The sequence below is a fragment of the Panthera uncia genome (genome assembly GCF_023721935.1).
Source record: "Panthera uncia isolate 11264 chromosome D3 unlocalized genomic scaffold, Puncia_PCG_1.0 HiC_scaffold_8, whole genome shotgun sequence".
Taxonomy (NCBI): Eukaryota; Metazoa; Chordata; class Mammalia; order Carnivora; family Felidae; genus Panthera; species Panthera uncia.
The window spans coordinates 58,902,766-58,918,421 of record NW_026057586.1 but is presented as its reverse complement, the minus strand read 5'-3'; the positions used below and the strand labels follow the sequence as shown (position 1 = coordinate 58,918,421).

General features: G+C 40.6%; 1 protein-coding gene across 2 annotated transcripts in view; it reads right to left on the bottom strand.

Moving 5' to 3' along the window:
• The window catches only part of RAB31 (RAB31, member RAS oncogene family), a 127,000-nt gene that overhangs the window by 27,757 nt on the left and 83,587 nt on the right, over positions 1-15,656 (bottom strand). For both annotated transcript variants that reach the window (XM_049620437.1, XM_049620438.1), the window contains exon 5: positions 14,673-14,779. In XM_049620437.1, the coding sequence (XP_049476394.1) occupies positions 14,673-14,779 (107 nt within the window). The remainder of the gene's footprint in view (positions 1-14,672; positions 14,780-15,656) is intronic.

Below are 15,656 nucleotides of genomic sequence, written 5' to 3'. Positions count from 1 at the left end.
AAAACTGAGCATGTGCACACCCTGCGACCAGGCACACTCTTACACAGCAGAATCTAGAGAAGTGCTTAAACATGGCACTATGAGATGCAGACGACTATCCAGGGGCTCCTGGGTGGCTCAGTTGGTTAAGTGTCTGACTGTGGCTCAGGTCATGATCTCGTGGTTCACGAATGAGTTTGAGCCCCACATCGGGCTCTGTGCTGACAGCTTGCTCAGAGTCTGGAGCCTGCTTTGGATTCCGTGTCTCCCTCTCTCTCTGCCCCTACCCGGCTCATGCTCTGTCTTTCTCTCTCTCTCTCTTAAAAATGAATAAGCATTAAAAAAAAAAAAAAAAACCCAAAGAATATCCAAGAAGTCGTATTCACAGTAACACCACCACAGAAATAACTCAAATATCCCTCAACCGTAGGATGGATAAATGGTGTCATACTCATAAACTAGAATAGCATACAGTAATGAAAATGCACCAAATCCAGCTAACATTCTTTGGGATGAATCTCCCGGGCATATTAAGAGCAAGACACAAGTTGTCACACAATACATACGGTGAGATTCCAGTTCAAAAACCAGAAAACCCAAATCTGTTACTACATGAGTGGTAAAGCATAGAGAAAACAAAGAAATGATTATCCCAAAAGTCAGGGTTACTTCTAGAGGGAGAGAAGGATATATGGTTGGGGAGGAAAACTTACTCATAGTTACATGGCTGTTCATTTTATTCTTTAAAATTCCCATTTTCTTTAAATATACATCAATGTTTTACATATTCTTCATTAAGAATATTACTGAAAAAGAGAAAAATCCCAGATGTTCTCACTCAGCTCTCTGGGGAGCTCAGCCTTCAGTTCCTCCCCTCCTGCTTCCAGACCAGCATCAAATGCAGGCCCAGCCACCTGCACAGCATCAGAAAGAGGTACAAACAAGGAAAGGCTCATCTCGGAGCACAAAACACACATTTAACAGCACAGATTCTGCCCATCTCATGTAAAGAAAACACTGTGTGCATTTTAATGCTGGTCATGATGTTTCCAGACCTTTTGGTGGCTTTTGATGTTCACTGGCTTTTGTGCTTTTAGGATTTGAATAAGTTGGATTTTTATTATTCAGCATCTCAAGTTGTGTTTCTTGGTTAGTATAATTTTAAACAAACTCCTATGCTCATTGTTGACCCACTATCAAGATTGGAACGAGTTTTGGAGTCACATATAAGAAATAAAAGCAATGTATATATTCTTAGCAAAACATATTTATTTCCAAATCTATTTTTATCTGCTAAAGAGCTCAAGTTTATCCAAAAATTTGAAACAACCCATGCCTGGCAATTCCAGAAATGGTTGATGCACTCGTGGGAAAGTCTAAAGGGGTATGAGGCTGGCAAACAGGTTTCATCTCTTTAACTGGTGGTAACCACAGGAAGCATTGTGTTAAGGAGCCCGGGGCCGCAACAGGATCAGGAGAAGACAGTGCCATGACCGACAGGCAACGGTGCCATGGGTACGAGAGATGGGCAAGGAGGAGGCAGAAGGGCCAGCACATCAAGCTCAAACCTCTCACTCTGCATACATTTACACTGTGCATAAACTGTCCCCTCAGTATCTACCTGCCTTCCACCATTCCCCAGGCTAACGATCAGGTAGGTATTCTTCATGATCTCTCCCTCATAACACGTGCCAAACTCCCTCCCACCTCCACGCCTCTGGCCATTGTCTTCCCTTCCTGGAATTTCCTCCTCCTTGACTGATCCTTAACAGTGCAGTGGCATACTTCGTCGGTAAGCCTTTCCAAATCACTCCAGATGACCACAGACTCTCCTTTTCCTGAATTCTTTTGTCTGTTCTGCACCATAACATTTGGAGCTTTATTGAATGCAGTCTTGGGTGCCTGGGTGGCTCAGTCGGCTGAGCGTCCGACTTCGGCTCAGGTCATGATCTCACAGCTCGTGAGTTCGAGCCCTGTGTCGGGCTCTGTGCTGACAGCTCAGAGCCTGGAGCCTGCTTCGGATTCTGTGTCTGCCTCTCTCTCTGCCCCAACCCACTCGTATTCTGTCTCGGTCTCTCTCAAAAATAAACATTAAAAAAATTAAAAAAAAAATAAATGTAGTCTTGTATTGCTTGTTAGATATTTTCCTCCCATGTGTACTACTCTTGGCTTTCCAAAGAGAAGTTAATAAGGAAAATACTTTCTTCTCCTTTTTTGTACTTCCCAAAGAACTTTGCTGCACACAAAAAGCTACCAAAAATTATTTGTTAATCAAATGATTAAAAACTGATAGGACAAATTTCCTTCCTCCTAATACCCCCTAGTTTCACTTCTACTTCAGATGTTCTTTTCTTGGAGCACAACCTCTTCACTTCAGGAAGACTCTTGACTCACTGGGAGTGTCTCCACCAATCTCTCTCCGTGTTGCTCTTACAGATACCAGAGCTCAGAGACTATGGTTCCAAGAAGGGCAAGAGGACACTCAGTCTCTGATTATCTCCTGGGAGGAACTTTGGGTAGAAGAGCCATTCCCAGGTCTTTCAGAGCCACCACCCCTGAGTAGAAGGTCTCTCCCGATCTCCAACCCCTCGTTTCTATCATCACTTTGGTTGGGTAGCTTCCTACTGCTACCATTTGCAAAATAAAATATATTAAGCCTGAGGGGCCTTCTCCTGTCAACACTTCTCCTCCATGATCCTTCCTTCACCCTTTCTGATTTGTTCATAGCCTCAACGTACTGGTGAGGTATGGGATTCCAAGGCAAAGCCAGTGGGAGACCCCTGAGCTTGAAGGATTGGTCAAATTAGAATCCATTAAAAGAAACCAAATGTCTAAATGATCAAGAAAGGAAAGGAGAGTTCTAATATGTGGCAGTCCAAGAGGGTTCACATACAAGGTCATGAGTTCAAAATCAGGACAAGAAGACCGAGCAAAAGAAACAGGCCTGGGATCTACTACAAGGTAGGGGTAGGGTGGAAGTAATTTCTCACAGGAAAGTACTTATTTTCATGGCTACAGGTCAAGGCTTGGTTATAAAGCTGACAGGGAAACGTGAAGGGGGTAATTCTGGCTTAGGGGTCAGGGGTAGAATAAGATAACCTCTTCTTCCTCTGAAGACCTGGAGGATCTCGCCCCCATTGCCAACTAGGAAGATGGTTCCTGAGACACCTGAAGCCCCTCTTGTGAAAGTGCCATAGCCAGGTGACCCTAATCATTTGCCCAAGCTGAAGTCAACCAACTATAGGCTGGATATGAAGAAGACCCACCATCCAGGAGGTGGCTGGGTACAAGGTGCTGACCTAAGCAGGAGCCTGATGTTAATTAGATGGAGACAAACCCAATCATATCTCTTCTTCTGGTGACTCTCAGCGTGAGATGCCAAAGAGAGGGGGCCAGAGGACTGGCCGTGCTTCTAAAGGGATGACAGGATGATGGGTCAGGGGTGCTGGATCCTGAAAGGTGAAGAACCACTGTTTCCATTCTCCCTGAGGTCTGGAGAGTAGGAGGGAGGCAGGTGTGGCCTGTACAGGCTGGACATGTGCCCAGCTAGTTCTAGGACCTCCTCATTCCCCCCTGTCATCAACCCTATCACCTAAGGCAATGCTTTTCCAAGGATGGCCCTTAGACCACTTGTAAAAGAACCACTTTACAAAATGCATATATCTCCAGCCTTCTGATTATTGGATCAGAATCTCAGGAGCTGGATTCTGGAATCTGAATTTTTAACAGGTGCCCTGCATGATTCTTATGTTTGTGGAAGTTTTAAAACTACTGAAGCAAGGTGACCTCTTTCTCTTCCTTTCAAGACTCGTCTGCTCCAATTCTCTGCCAGGCCCAGGAGAGGGCCATGCAGTCTCTTGTGGGCTCCCCGGACTTCCTGAGAAGGTTTCTTTTCTAGCTAGACCCCAGGCCAAATCTGCCCTCCTTCGAGCCACCTGGAATTAGCCCCATGCATCACTTGTTCAAAAACCCAGTGACCCACCACTACGTGGCACTCATGTCAGCGTTTCCTGCCACCCATGTGAGGCAAATTGCACAGCTCACTCTCTCTGCTCTGAGCTGCCCCTGTCCTTCTAGTTCGTGGGCCTCTCAGGTCCTGCATAATCAATTCAGCTGAGGTTCTTTTATTGTCTTGCAATTCTCTATTTCCCTAGAGTGTCCCCAACTTTGCAATCCCTACCTCAGCACAACCAGATGGTAGGGCTCAGGGGGTAAGGAGATGGGGCCTTGTTTCTTGGGCCCCATCAGGAACCGTATACTCTCCTGTGATCAGAGCTGTGATGAGAGCTTTTCTCCAAGGCACATGTTCACTGCAGGAGAGAAAAGTGACAACCAGCACTTACTGCATAGACGGTCATACATACAGCATGGCCAATTCCAGTTTGCCTCCTTGCCTCAAAGACGATACATATGACTCCAATTTCACAGTAACCTGAGCACAAGGACATTTTGTCTAGAATTCATCAAGATATTCAGGAAAATCTCACAAAGATCAGGAGCCTAATAAAACAAGCTAGAAGGCCTGAATTCACTTGACCAGATGCTTCTGAATGCCTTTCACTCTGGGTAGTGTGGTCAGACCTTTATATCGTCTTCTGGAACACACAAGAATTCAAAACACAGTGACTGGATGGTCGGGTACCTCCTCCGTGAAGCACTTCTGTTCACAAACGTCTCAAGTGGGCTAAGTCAAATTCACAGCGTTAATTCCTTTTAAATTCCGCTACGCTCTCAAAACACGCCAGTGTTTCCTCTTCTTCTGGACTTACAAGCTTACACAACCAAAGTCTGTTAGAGGACCCCGGCTCCACCCATATACACGCTTATACACGCATGTCAAATCTACGCACGGTCCCTCTCCAACCCCCCAGTGAAAAATAAAATAGAGCCTTCTGGCAATTACAGAAAGGCAAAGTGTTTCAGGATTAGCATAAAAGAAGGTCAAGCTCTAAATAAGGTCTGGAGTATAGAGAATTGGCTAACTCCCCAGAAAAATCATACCAGCAGGCACAATCTGGAGCAGCCAGATGGGCTGACCAAGAACCTGATTCCACTGCCATGGAAAGTGTCAACAGCAGATGCCCATTAGGCCCTATCATTTACCAGACTATTCCTGTCCAGTGGGAGGCAGTTTATATTCTGAGCAAGGACTCCCTGCTTTCCTAAATGGGAGTTTTAATACAGTTAATCCGTTTTTCTTTTGCACCCTATGTGTGTTGGGGATGGTTGAATTCATCATTTAACCCAACGTGCTTATGAAACTTCAGTCCACCATATATAATATATACGATATGCATATATGTGGTGTGTGTGTATATACATACACAAATCTACGTATATACCACTGCTCCAATATTTACTTATTATTTCTAACTAAATCAACCTTTTGTTCATTACTTTTTTTGAGATAATTATAGATCCACCCTGCAGTTATAAGAAACAGATTCCTTGTACACTTTGTCCAGGCTCAAATTGTAACATTTTGCAAAACTATAGTATAATATCACAAATAGGATACTGATATTAATACACTCTGTCTTATTCAGATTTTCCCAGTTTTATTTGTACTCATCTGTGTGCATTAAGTTCTATACAATTTTTTTAAACTTTTTATGTTTATTTCTGAGAGACAGACAGACACACAGAGAGAGAGAGAGCGCATTAGTGAGGGAAGGGCAGAGAGAGAGGGAGACACAGAATCCAAAGCAGGCTCCAGGCTCCGATGCTGTCAGCACAGAACCCAATGCAGGGCTCGAACCTACGAATCGTGAGATCATGACCTGAGCCGAAGTTGGATGCTTAACCGACTGAGCCACCTAGGAGCCCCATAAGCTCTACACAATTTTAACCCCTGTGTAGGTTCACGTGTCCACCACTGCAGAGAAGAGCACCAAATGGTTCCAACATCACAAGGGTCTCCCGTGTTGTCCTTTTATAGCCACGCCCACTTTCCTCCCCATCCCCTGCCCACCACAACCCCTGGCAACCACTAATACATCGTCTTTTTTTTTTTTTTTTAACTGCATTCATTTTGAGAAAGACAGAGACAGTGCAAGTGGGGGAGAGGCAGAGAGAAAGGAAGAGAGAGAATCCCAGCAGGTGCCTCACTGTCAGTGCAGAGCTCCAGGCGCAGCTCGAACTCACAAAACTAACTGCAAGACCACGACCTGAGCTGAAACCAAGAGACAAGACGTTTAACTGACCGAGCCACCCAGGCGCCCCTGCTAATATGTCCTCTATTTCAAAAATGTTCTCATCTCAAAATCTCATATAAATGAAGTAATACACTATAAAACCTCTGAGATCAGCTTTATTCACTCAGCATCATTTCTCTGGAGGTTCATCCAAGTGGCCTGTACCAGTACGTTGTTCCTTTGCACTGCCGCATAGGATCCCATGGCACGGAAGTACCACATTGTGCTGAGTCATTCACCTTTCAAAGAATATCTGGGCTTATTCCAGTGTTGGGCCATCATAAAAAAAAAAAAAAAAAAAAAAAAAGCTTCAATGAATCCTCACGTGTGGATTTTGTGTGAATGTAAATTTTCATTTGTCTGGAATAAGTGCCCAAAGTATGATTGCTGGGCATATGTAATTGCATATTTAGTCTTCAAGGAAACTGCCAAACTGTTTTGCCAGAACGACTGTACCATTTTACATGCACCCCAGCAGCACAGGAGTTCTCCAGTGTTTCCGTGTCCTCGCCAGCATTGGGTCTTATCACTTTTATTCTGCCAATTCCGACAGGTCTGCCGATGATGCCGAGCACCTTTTCAGACCCGTGCTGACCACCTTGACATTCTCTCGGGTGAGACGGACTCTCCCCATTTTCAAATTAGGGTTTTTAACTGTTAAGTTTCAGTGCTAATCCTTTGTCAGATACAGTTTGCAGGTAATTTTTCCCAGTCTGCAGCTTGCTTTTCATCCTCTTCACGGGAGCTTTCGCGGAACAAGTGTTTTTGTTTCTGTTTTTTAATGTTTATTTATTTTTGAGACAGAGAGAGAGACAGAGCACGAGCAGAGACAGGGAGACACAGAATCCAAAGCAGACTCCAGGCTCTGAGCTGTCAGCACAGAGCCCGACGCGGGGCTCGAACTCACAGACCGTGAGATCATGACCTGAGCTGAAGTCGGACGCTCACCCAACTGAGCCACTCAGGCGTCCCTACGGAACAAATGTTTTTATTTTGATGAGGTCCCGTCTACCAACTTTTCCTTACATGGAGGGTACTTTTGCTGTCAAGTCTCACAACTTTTTACCGAGTTCCAGATCCTCAAGATTTTCTCTTGGGAACTTTTCTAAAAGTTTTCTAGTTTTACTTTTTACATGAAACTCTAGGATTCATTTCAGAGTTAATTGTTACATATGGTGTGAGGTTGGCTTGCAGGTTCCCCTCCACTATGGATATCCAATTACTCCAGCACTGTTTATTGAAAAAGCTATCCTTCCTCCATTGAATTACTTTCGCATCTTTGTCAACAATCAGTTGAGCATATTTATTTGCTGGGCTCTCTATTCTGTTTCGTTGATCTGTTTGTACATCCTTCTGCCAACACCACACTGTCTTGATTACTGTAGCTATACAGTAAGCCTTAATAGAGAAGACAGTGATTTCTTCCACTATATTCTTCTTTGTCAAGGTCATTTTAGCTTTTCTAGTACCTGTGCCTTTCCATATAAATTTTAGGACAAACTTGTTTCTGTTTACAAAACAAAACAAAACAAAAAACCGACCCTTGTTAAAATCTTCATAGGGACTACACTGAACCTATAGGTAGATCAATTTACGGAGAACTGACATCTGTTCTATATTGAGACTTCCAACTCATGAACATGGTATGTCTCTCCATTTATTCAAGTCTTGTTTGCTTTCTTTCGTAAGAATTTTATAATTTTCAGCATACAGATCCCATATATGTTTTGTTAAGTAGATATCTAAGTATTTCATTTTCTTTGTAGCAACTGTCAAGAGTTTGTGTTGTTTTTTTTTTTTAATTTTTTTTTTCAACGTTTATTGATTTTTGGGACAGAGAGAGACAGAGCATGAACAGGGGAGGGACAGAGAGAGAGGGAGACACAGAATCGGAAACAGGCTCCAGGCTCTGAGCCATCAGCCCAGAGCCTGACACGGGGCTCGAACTCACGGACCATGAGATCGTGACCTGGCTGAAGTCGGACGCTTAACCGACTGCGCCACCCAGGCGCCCCAAGAGTTTGTGTTTTTAACTTCGGTTTCTGCATATTCATTTTTAGATACAGAAATATAATTGATTTTTCTGTGTATATTGCATATCCTGAAACTTTGTTGAACCCAGTTATCAGTTTTTGGAGTTTTTTGGTATATCCCTTCGGAGTTTCCATGTAGACAATCATGTCATGTACATACATCAACTTTTTAAACATTTTGCAATAAAATTTATATCACTACCACAAATGGAACACTAGCATCACTTGTCATAAAAATGTAATTCTAAAAAATAAGTACAATAAAGACAAAATATAATTAAATTCCAGCTAAATACAGTTGCCTGCAGAGGCCCTCAATGTTAAGCCTGAAAGCTTGCTCTTTCTGTTTCTCTTGCTCTTTCTCTCCCTCTCAAAGGAAGAATAGCAAATATAAAAATACGTGTTGAAAATTTATTAGCCTCAAACTCACATGGGATATTCTCCAGGATCAACCATACACCAGGCCATACAATAATCCTCAATACATTTAAAATAATTAAAATCATACAAAGTATGTTTTCAAATTACAATGGAATTAAATTAGAAACCATCAACAGAAATTTGGGAAACTAGGGCGCCTAGGTGACTCAGTCAGTTAAGCGTCCCACTCTTGATTTTGGCTCAGGTCATGATCTCACGGTTGGTGAGTTTGAGTTCCACATCTGTGCTGTTAGCACAGAGCCTGCTTAGAACTCTCTCTCTCTCTCTCTTTCTCTCTCTCTCTCTCTCTCTCAATCTCTGTACCTCCCCAGCTCACGTACACACACTCTCTCACTCAAAATAAATAAACTTTAAAAAAGAAATTTGGGAAATTCACAAATACATGGAAATTAAACACTACACTACCAAATAAAAAAATGGGTCTGAAAATAAATTAGAAAATACTTTGAATTGTATAAAAACAAAAATACAACATACCAAAACATACGGGATGCAGCTATGGCAGTGCTTAGAGGGCAATTTATGGCTGTAGATGTCAAAATTAGAAAGGAAGATCTCAAATAAATATGCTAACTTCTACTTTGAAAAACTAGAAAAAAAGGGAGCAAAGTAAAGCCAAAGCAAACAGAAGGAAGGGAATAATGAACAGAGGGAAAATAAATGACACAGAAGAACAATGGAAAGAAATCAGTGAAACTAAATGTTGTTCTTTGAAAAGATCAACAAAACTGACAAACGTTTAGCTAACTGAGCAGGAAATAAAAGGCTAAAATTTCTAAAATCAGGAACAGAGGCGTAGACATTACTACTGACCTTACAGAAATGAAAAGGATTATAAGAGAATACTGCACTACACAAACAAATAAGATAACATAAATAAAATGGATAAATTCCTAAAAATATACAAACTACTCTAACCCAAGACATAATAGAAAACCTGAGTATATCTACAGCAAATAAAGAAGTTGGATTGGTAATTAAAATCTTTCCACAAAGAAAAGCCTGGGTCCAGATGGCTTCACTGGTGATTTTATCAAACACTTAAGAATTAACATCAATCTTTCACAAACTCTTCTAGAAAACAGAAAAGAAAAGAACACTTTTCCACTCATTCTACAAACTCTACTGCTTTGATATATCAACATCAAACAAAGACTTCACAAAAAACACAAAAACTACAGACCTATATTCTCATGAATACAGACATAAAAATCCTCAACCAAATATGAGCAAGCTGAACCCAGCAGCGTATAAAAAGGATTACGTGTCAGGGCTAAGTGGAATCTGTCCCAGGAATGCAGGGGGTTTAACATTCGAAAATCAATTAATGTAATACATTATATTAACAGAATAAAGGACAAAAACCACATGATCACCTCAGAAGATTCAGCAAGAGCATTTCACAAAAATTCAACATTCATTCATAAGAAAAAAAACTCCACAAACTAGGAATAAAAGGGAACTTCCCCCACATCGATAAAGAGGACCTACATAACCCATACCACCAATATCCTACTTACTAAGAACAACTAAATGCTTTGCCCCTTCAACCAGGAAGAAGACAATAATGTCCACTCTCACCATCTCTATTCAAATTGTATTGAGGGTCTAGAAAGGGTAATTAGACAAGGAAAAGAAATAAAAGATTTCTTTTATTGGAAAGAAAGAAGTAAGACTGTATTCACAGACAACATAATCTTGTATACGCTAACGATGAACATACCATAAACAAAATTAACAAAACAGTCCCATTCACAGTAACATCAAGAACAATGAAACACTTAGGGACAAGGCTAACAAGGAAATGCAAAACTTGTACACTGGCAACTATGAGATATGGGTAAAAGAGATTAAAGAAGACTTTAAATAAAATAGAAAGGCATCTTATATTCACGGATCAGAAAACTTAATATTATTGAGATGCCAATAATCCCCACACTGTTCTAAAGATTCAACACACTCTCTATTAAAATCTCATTTGCTTTTTCACAGAAATTGAGAAGAGAATCCTTTTCACATGGAAATGGAAAAGACCCAGAATAGTCAAACAGTCAAACAATCTTGAAAAAGAAAAACTAAATTGGAGGACTTATAAATATTTCGAACTTAGCAATCAAAATCATGCGGCATTAGCATAAGGAAGTATAGATCAACTGACTAGAATCAAGGGCCCAAAATAAGATTTTACATTTATCATCAACTAATCTTTGACAAAAGTGCCCAAAAAAATTCACTGGGAAAAAAGTTGTCTTTTTAACAAATAGTGCTGGGAATTAGATATTCACACAAACGATTAATTTGGACCTCCACCTCATAACACACACAATAATCAACTCAAAATAGATGACTGATATAAATGTAAGCTCTAAAATTACAAAATTCTTAAGAGAAAGCATAAGAAAAAAAAGAAGAAAGCGGAAGAGTAAATCTTTGTGATCTTAATTAGTCAATCACTTGACCATAAGAGATAAAAGGGAAAAAAATCACAAATTGGTTGTTAAAGTTTTGTACTTCAAGAGACACAATAAAGATTGCAAAGATAACTCACAAAAAGGAAAAGAAAATATTTGCAAATCCTATATCTGATAAGGGACTTGTATTCATAATACATAAAGAACTACAACTCAATAGTAAAAAGACAAATAACTCAATTAAAAATTGGGCAGAGGATTTGAAGAGACATGTCTCCAAAGAAGATATACAAATGGTCAATAAGCAGATGGGAAGATGTTTAACATCATTAGTCATTAGAAAAATACAAACCCAAGCCACATTGACACAACTTCACACCCATTAGGATGGCAATAATGCAAAAGATAGGTTAAAAACAGTGCTGGCTGAGAACGTGGAGAAATCGGAACCTCATACATTGCCAGTAGGCATATAAAATGGTGCAGCCATTGTGGAAAACAGTTTGGCAGTTCTTCAAATTGTTAAATGCAAAGTTTCCGTGACACAGAAATTATACTCCTCGGAGTGTACCCAAGAGAAATGAAAACATGTGTCCACACAAAATTTGTCCATGATCATTTACAGCAGCACTTTTTAAAGTAGCCAGTGAGGCACCTGGGTGGCTTAGTCACTTAGTGACTGATTCTTGATTTCCTCTCGGGTCATGATCTCACGGTTCGTGGGACCAAACCCCCTGTGTCCGGTTCTGTGCTGGTCCGGGGCCTGCTTGGGATTCTCCCGGTCTCTCTGCCCCTCCCCTGCTTGTGCCTGCTGTCTCACTCTCTCTCTAAAAATAAATAAATAAAGTAGCCAAAAAGTGAAAACAACTCAAATTTCAAGTTTCATTCAACCAGTGAATGAAAAAGTAAAATATGGTACACCCACACAATGAAATATTATTCGGCCATAAAAATGAATGAAGTGCTAACGCATGCTACAACACAGGTGAATTTCAAAACCATTATGGTAAGTGAAAGAAGCCAGTCACAAAAGACCACATAAGTCCATGATTCAATTTATAATACAAAATGTCCAGAAAAAGCAAATTTATAAAGACAAGAGAGTACATTAGTGGTTGCCAGGGGCTGGAAGGAGCTGGATGTTGGGAGAGACTGTAAATTGGCATGTTCTTTGCAGGGTGATGGAAATGTTCTAAAATTAGATGCGATGATGACTGTACAACCCTATAATTATACAAAAATTTATTGACCTGTACACTAAGAGACAGGTGGATTTTATGGTTTCTAAATTAGTTCAATGAAATATATTTATAAAGAAATTAAAATTTTAAATTATATATTAATAAATATTTAAAAATCAAAAATTTATTAGATCCATCTAGTCTTCCTCTGTGACTTAATCCAACGAGTCTTTCTCATTGAGGGTTTGAAAGAGAATTGCAAAGGGAGTCATTTCCTTGCTGCATGATTCCAGTAACAAGTAGCATCCAACATAACTTTGCGTGTAACAAAGGATACAATATACTCCATTACTTTAAACCACAACTGCAAGAGAAGTCACATTCCAACCTCACTGAGGCCAAACTAGAGGCGAAAGGGTACTATCCACAAACCGGAACTAGTGGGACAGCAGGCCCATGATGTCACCACTGGACGTAGTACCTGGACGGTCTCCCACTGGGGATGGAGGGGCTGTGAGTGAATTTACAGTTCAAAGTGAGATGGATGGATTCTGTTAGGTGGGACATTTTGAAAATTTTATATATATATATATATATATATATATATATATATATACACACACATATATATACACACATATATAGCCTATATATGTATATATGTGTGTGTATATACATATAGGCTTATATAGACTGGCCACAAAGCAGAATGCCTTCTAAGGAGAATACTATACCAGTGCATTTTTAAAAGTGAATTCCTTTTTTTTTTAATTTTTTTTTTTCAACGTTTTTAATTTATTTTTGGGACAGAGAGAGACAGAGCATGAATGGGGGAGGGGCAGAGAGAGAGGGAGACACAGAATCGGAAACAGGCTCCAGGCTCTGAGCCATCAGCCCAGAGCCTGACGCGGGGCTCAAACTCACGGACCGCGAGATCGTGACCTGGCTGAAGTCGGACGCTTAACCGACTGCGCCACCCAGGCGCCCCAAAAGTGAATTCCTTTTAAAAGGAACGTACGGTACGTCTCCAGGTATGAGTAGCCAAGCCAACATGTCACAGACACGTTTTGTCTGACCAGGCTGTACCTTTCTAGGAGCTGCCCCTCTTCAAGACCACCTACCTCCCTATTCTCATGGTTACGGGGGAAAAATCATCTTGTACCTCCCAAATCCCCTCTCTTGGCCACAAATGCCTTGTCATGATATGGGGAGATCCTTCCATTGGCAATTTAAACTAGAAACAGAGAGAGTGCCAGAGACTAAATATGGAGCATATCAAATGCCAAAGCTAAAGGCAGCCTTGCTTTTTTTTTACCGTGGGGATACCAGCACCTTCCAATAAGTTCCCTTCTTCCTGAAAATAATTTCAAGCGGGACTCCGTTTCATGTCACCAAGAATCCTAAATAATCCCAGTCAACTTTAAATAACTGTCTGCTTAACTTCCACTCTATCAGTTCTGCCGCAATACACAAAGCTTGGTACCATTACAGCCATGCTTTTGCTATAACTCAATGGTGTCAGATGATAGAACCTTCCCTAGCAAAACACGGTCTCTAGCCACCCGCCCTCCCCCAACCCCGTGACAAAAGTTAGTGATTCTGTTGCAATTCTAGACAAGCAAGCTGTTTTAGGGTCACAGTAAAGAATGGAGAGATCTGACCCAAGTCTAGGGAGTTTAGACATTTGTCCAGTCCCCAGAAAAACAAATGATTAAGTGGTGTTTATGACTGTTATTGTAAACCAACCTGATGCAATGTGATACAAAGTGTCTGAAATCCCAAAGAAACAGAGCTATTTGTCAAAAGCCATGTTAAGAGCTTTTACAAGATCTATTTCCATTGTTTATCAAATGTTGGCTGAATCACCCTTGGATTAGCAAAACCTGAGGCATGATGTCTTTGTCTTCATGAAGATCACCGACTGAATTGCTGAGAGTTGAATTAACCAGGGGAATACAGATAGATGATACAAATTGGCTATTCCTTTTTTTTTTTTTTTTTGTTAGTAGGCTTCACGCCCAGCTTGGAGCCCAATGTGGAGCTGGAACTCACGACCATGAGATGAAGACTTAAACTGGGATTAAGAGTAGGATGCTTGATTGACTGAGCCACCCAGGTGCCACTCACTATTCCTTTTTATAGCATTTTTATTTAGTAAAAATAGCTAGCTTATCAGGCTCCATAGAGCTATCATCAAATCTCTAGTCCCTACAGACTGGGTCCCTGCAAATCTCATTTCAGGTTAAAAAAGAAAAAAAAAAAAAGGTCAACAATTCAGTATCTCTGAGGGAAACCAAAGTGTTTGGTTCGATACATCACTTTAAGATTATACGGAGAACAGCCTTAACAACACAGGTATGACAGCTTTTTACATGTGGACATTCAGAGACGGAGGATGTTAACTATCCAAGAACAGTTTTTAATGTGTCTTACCTAATGTCTGAGAGATCACACTTGTTTCCAGCAATAGCCATTACAATGTTTTCTGGACCGTGCTCCTTCAGCTCTTTCACCCATTTCTTCAGGGTATGAAATGAATCCTAAACCCAAAGTGTAAATCAATCATTGGAAAGACCCACCAACACAGTATTTCAACCAAGTAGAAATGTAAACCCAACCCAATTTAATAGACGAAAATATTTTCAGGAAACTCACGTACATTGACATCCCACCCCTGTCCTGGCACAAAACTTATTAGCTAAGTTACACTTAAATAACCTGTAGAACTTTCCTTTTCTAAAATTGAAACTTGATGAACTGAAGAAAGTCATGTTAGTAATTTTCTTCTATAAATAACATCAATTGAAATTACAGCCTTGACTCAGCATGAAAAAGACTAAGTCATAGGACTAGACATGTTCGTGCTTATTTCAGGAAAGAAAAAGAATACACACACACGAGAGAGACAGAGAGACAGAGAAATCCTGATTTCCTTTCTGCCCTTACTCCCAACCATCCTCCAGCAAACCAACCAAGGTAGACACCACATCTAGGTAGAAGTGGTCAGGAACTCGTGGACGGTAACAGTGCTGGATCATTAAACCAGCAGTCCTGTGAGCTGAGTCAGCACTCCAGGAATGGAAAAAGAAAGTCAGCAAACCACTGCAGTTACTTGATGGATAGCCTAGATCCCCAACGTGATAACTAAAAATGTGGTATACTATATATATATACAATACATACATAAACATTATCCTTGACATTTTAAGTAGTGCGATGGAAACACTAATAGAAAATAAGGATTCCATAATCACAAAACATGCAGAACTTAACCAAATCATTTTCCTCCACTTAAAAGGCTGACATTCTGGAGAGGGGTACTTGGCAGACATGACCTTGCCTCTACGAGCAGACGGTCAATTTGAAAAACGAATGATCATTGTTGTTTACTTAATTTGGTAGAAAAATTTGAAATGC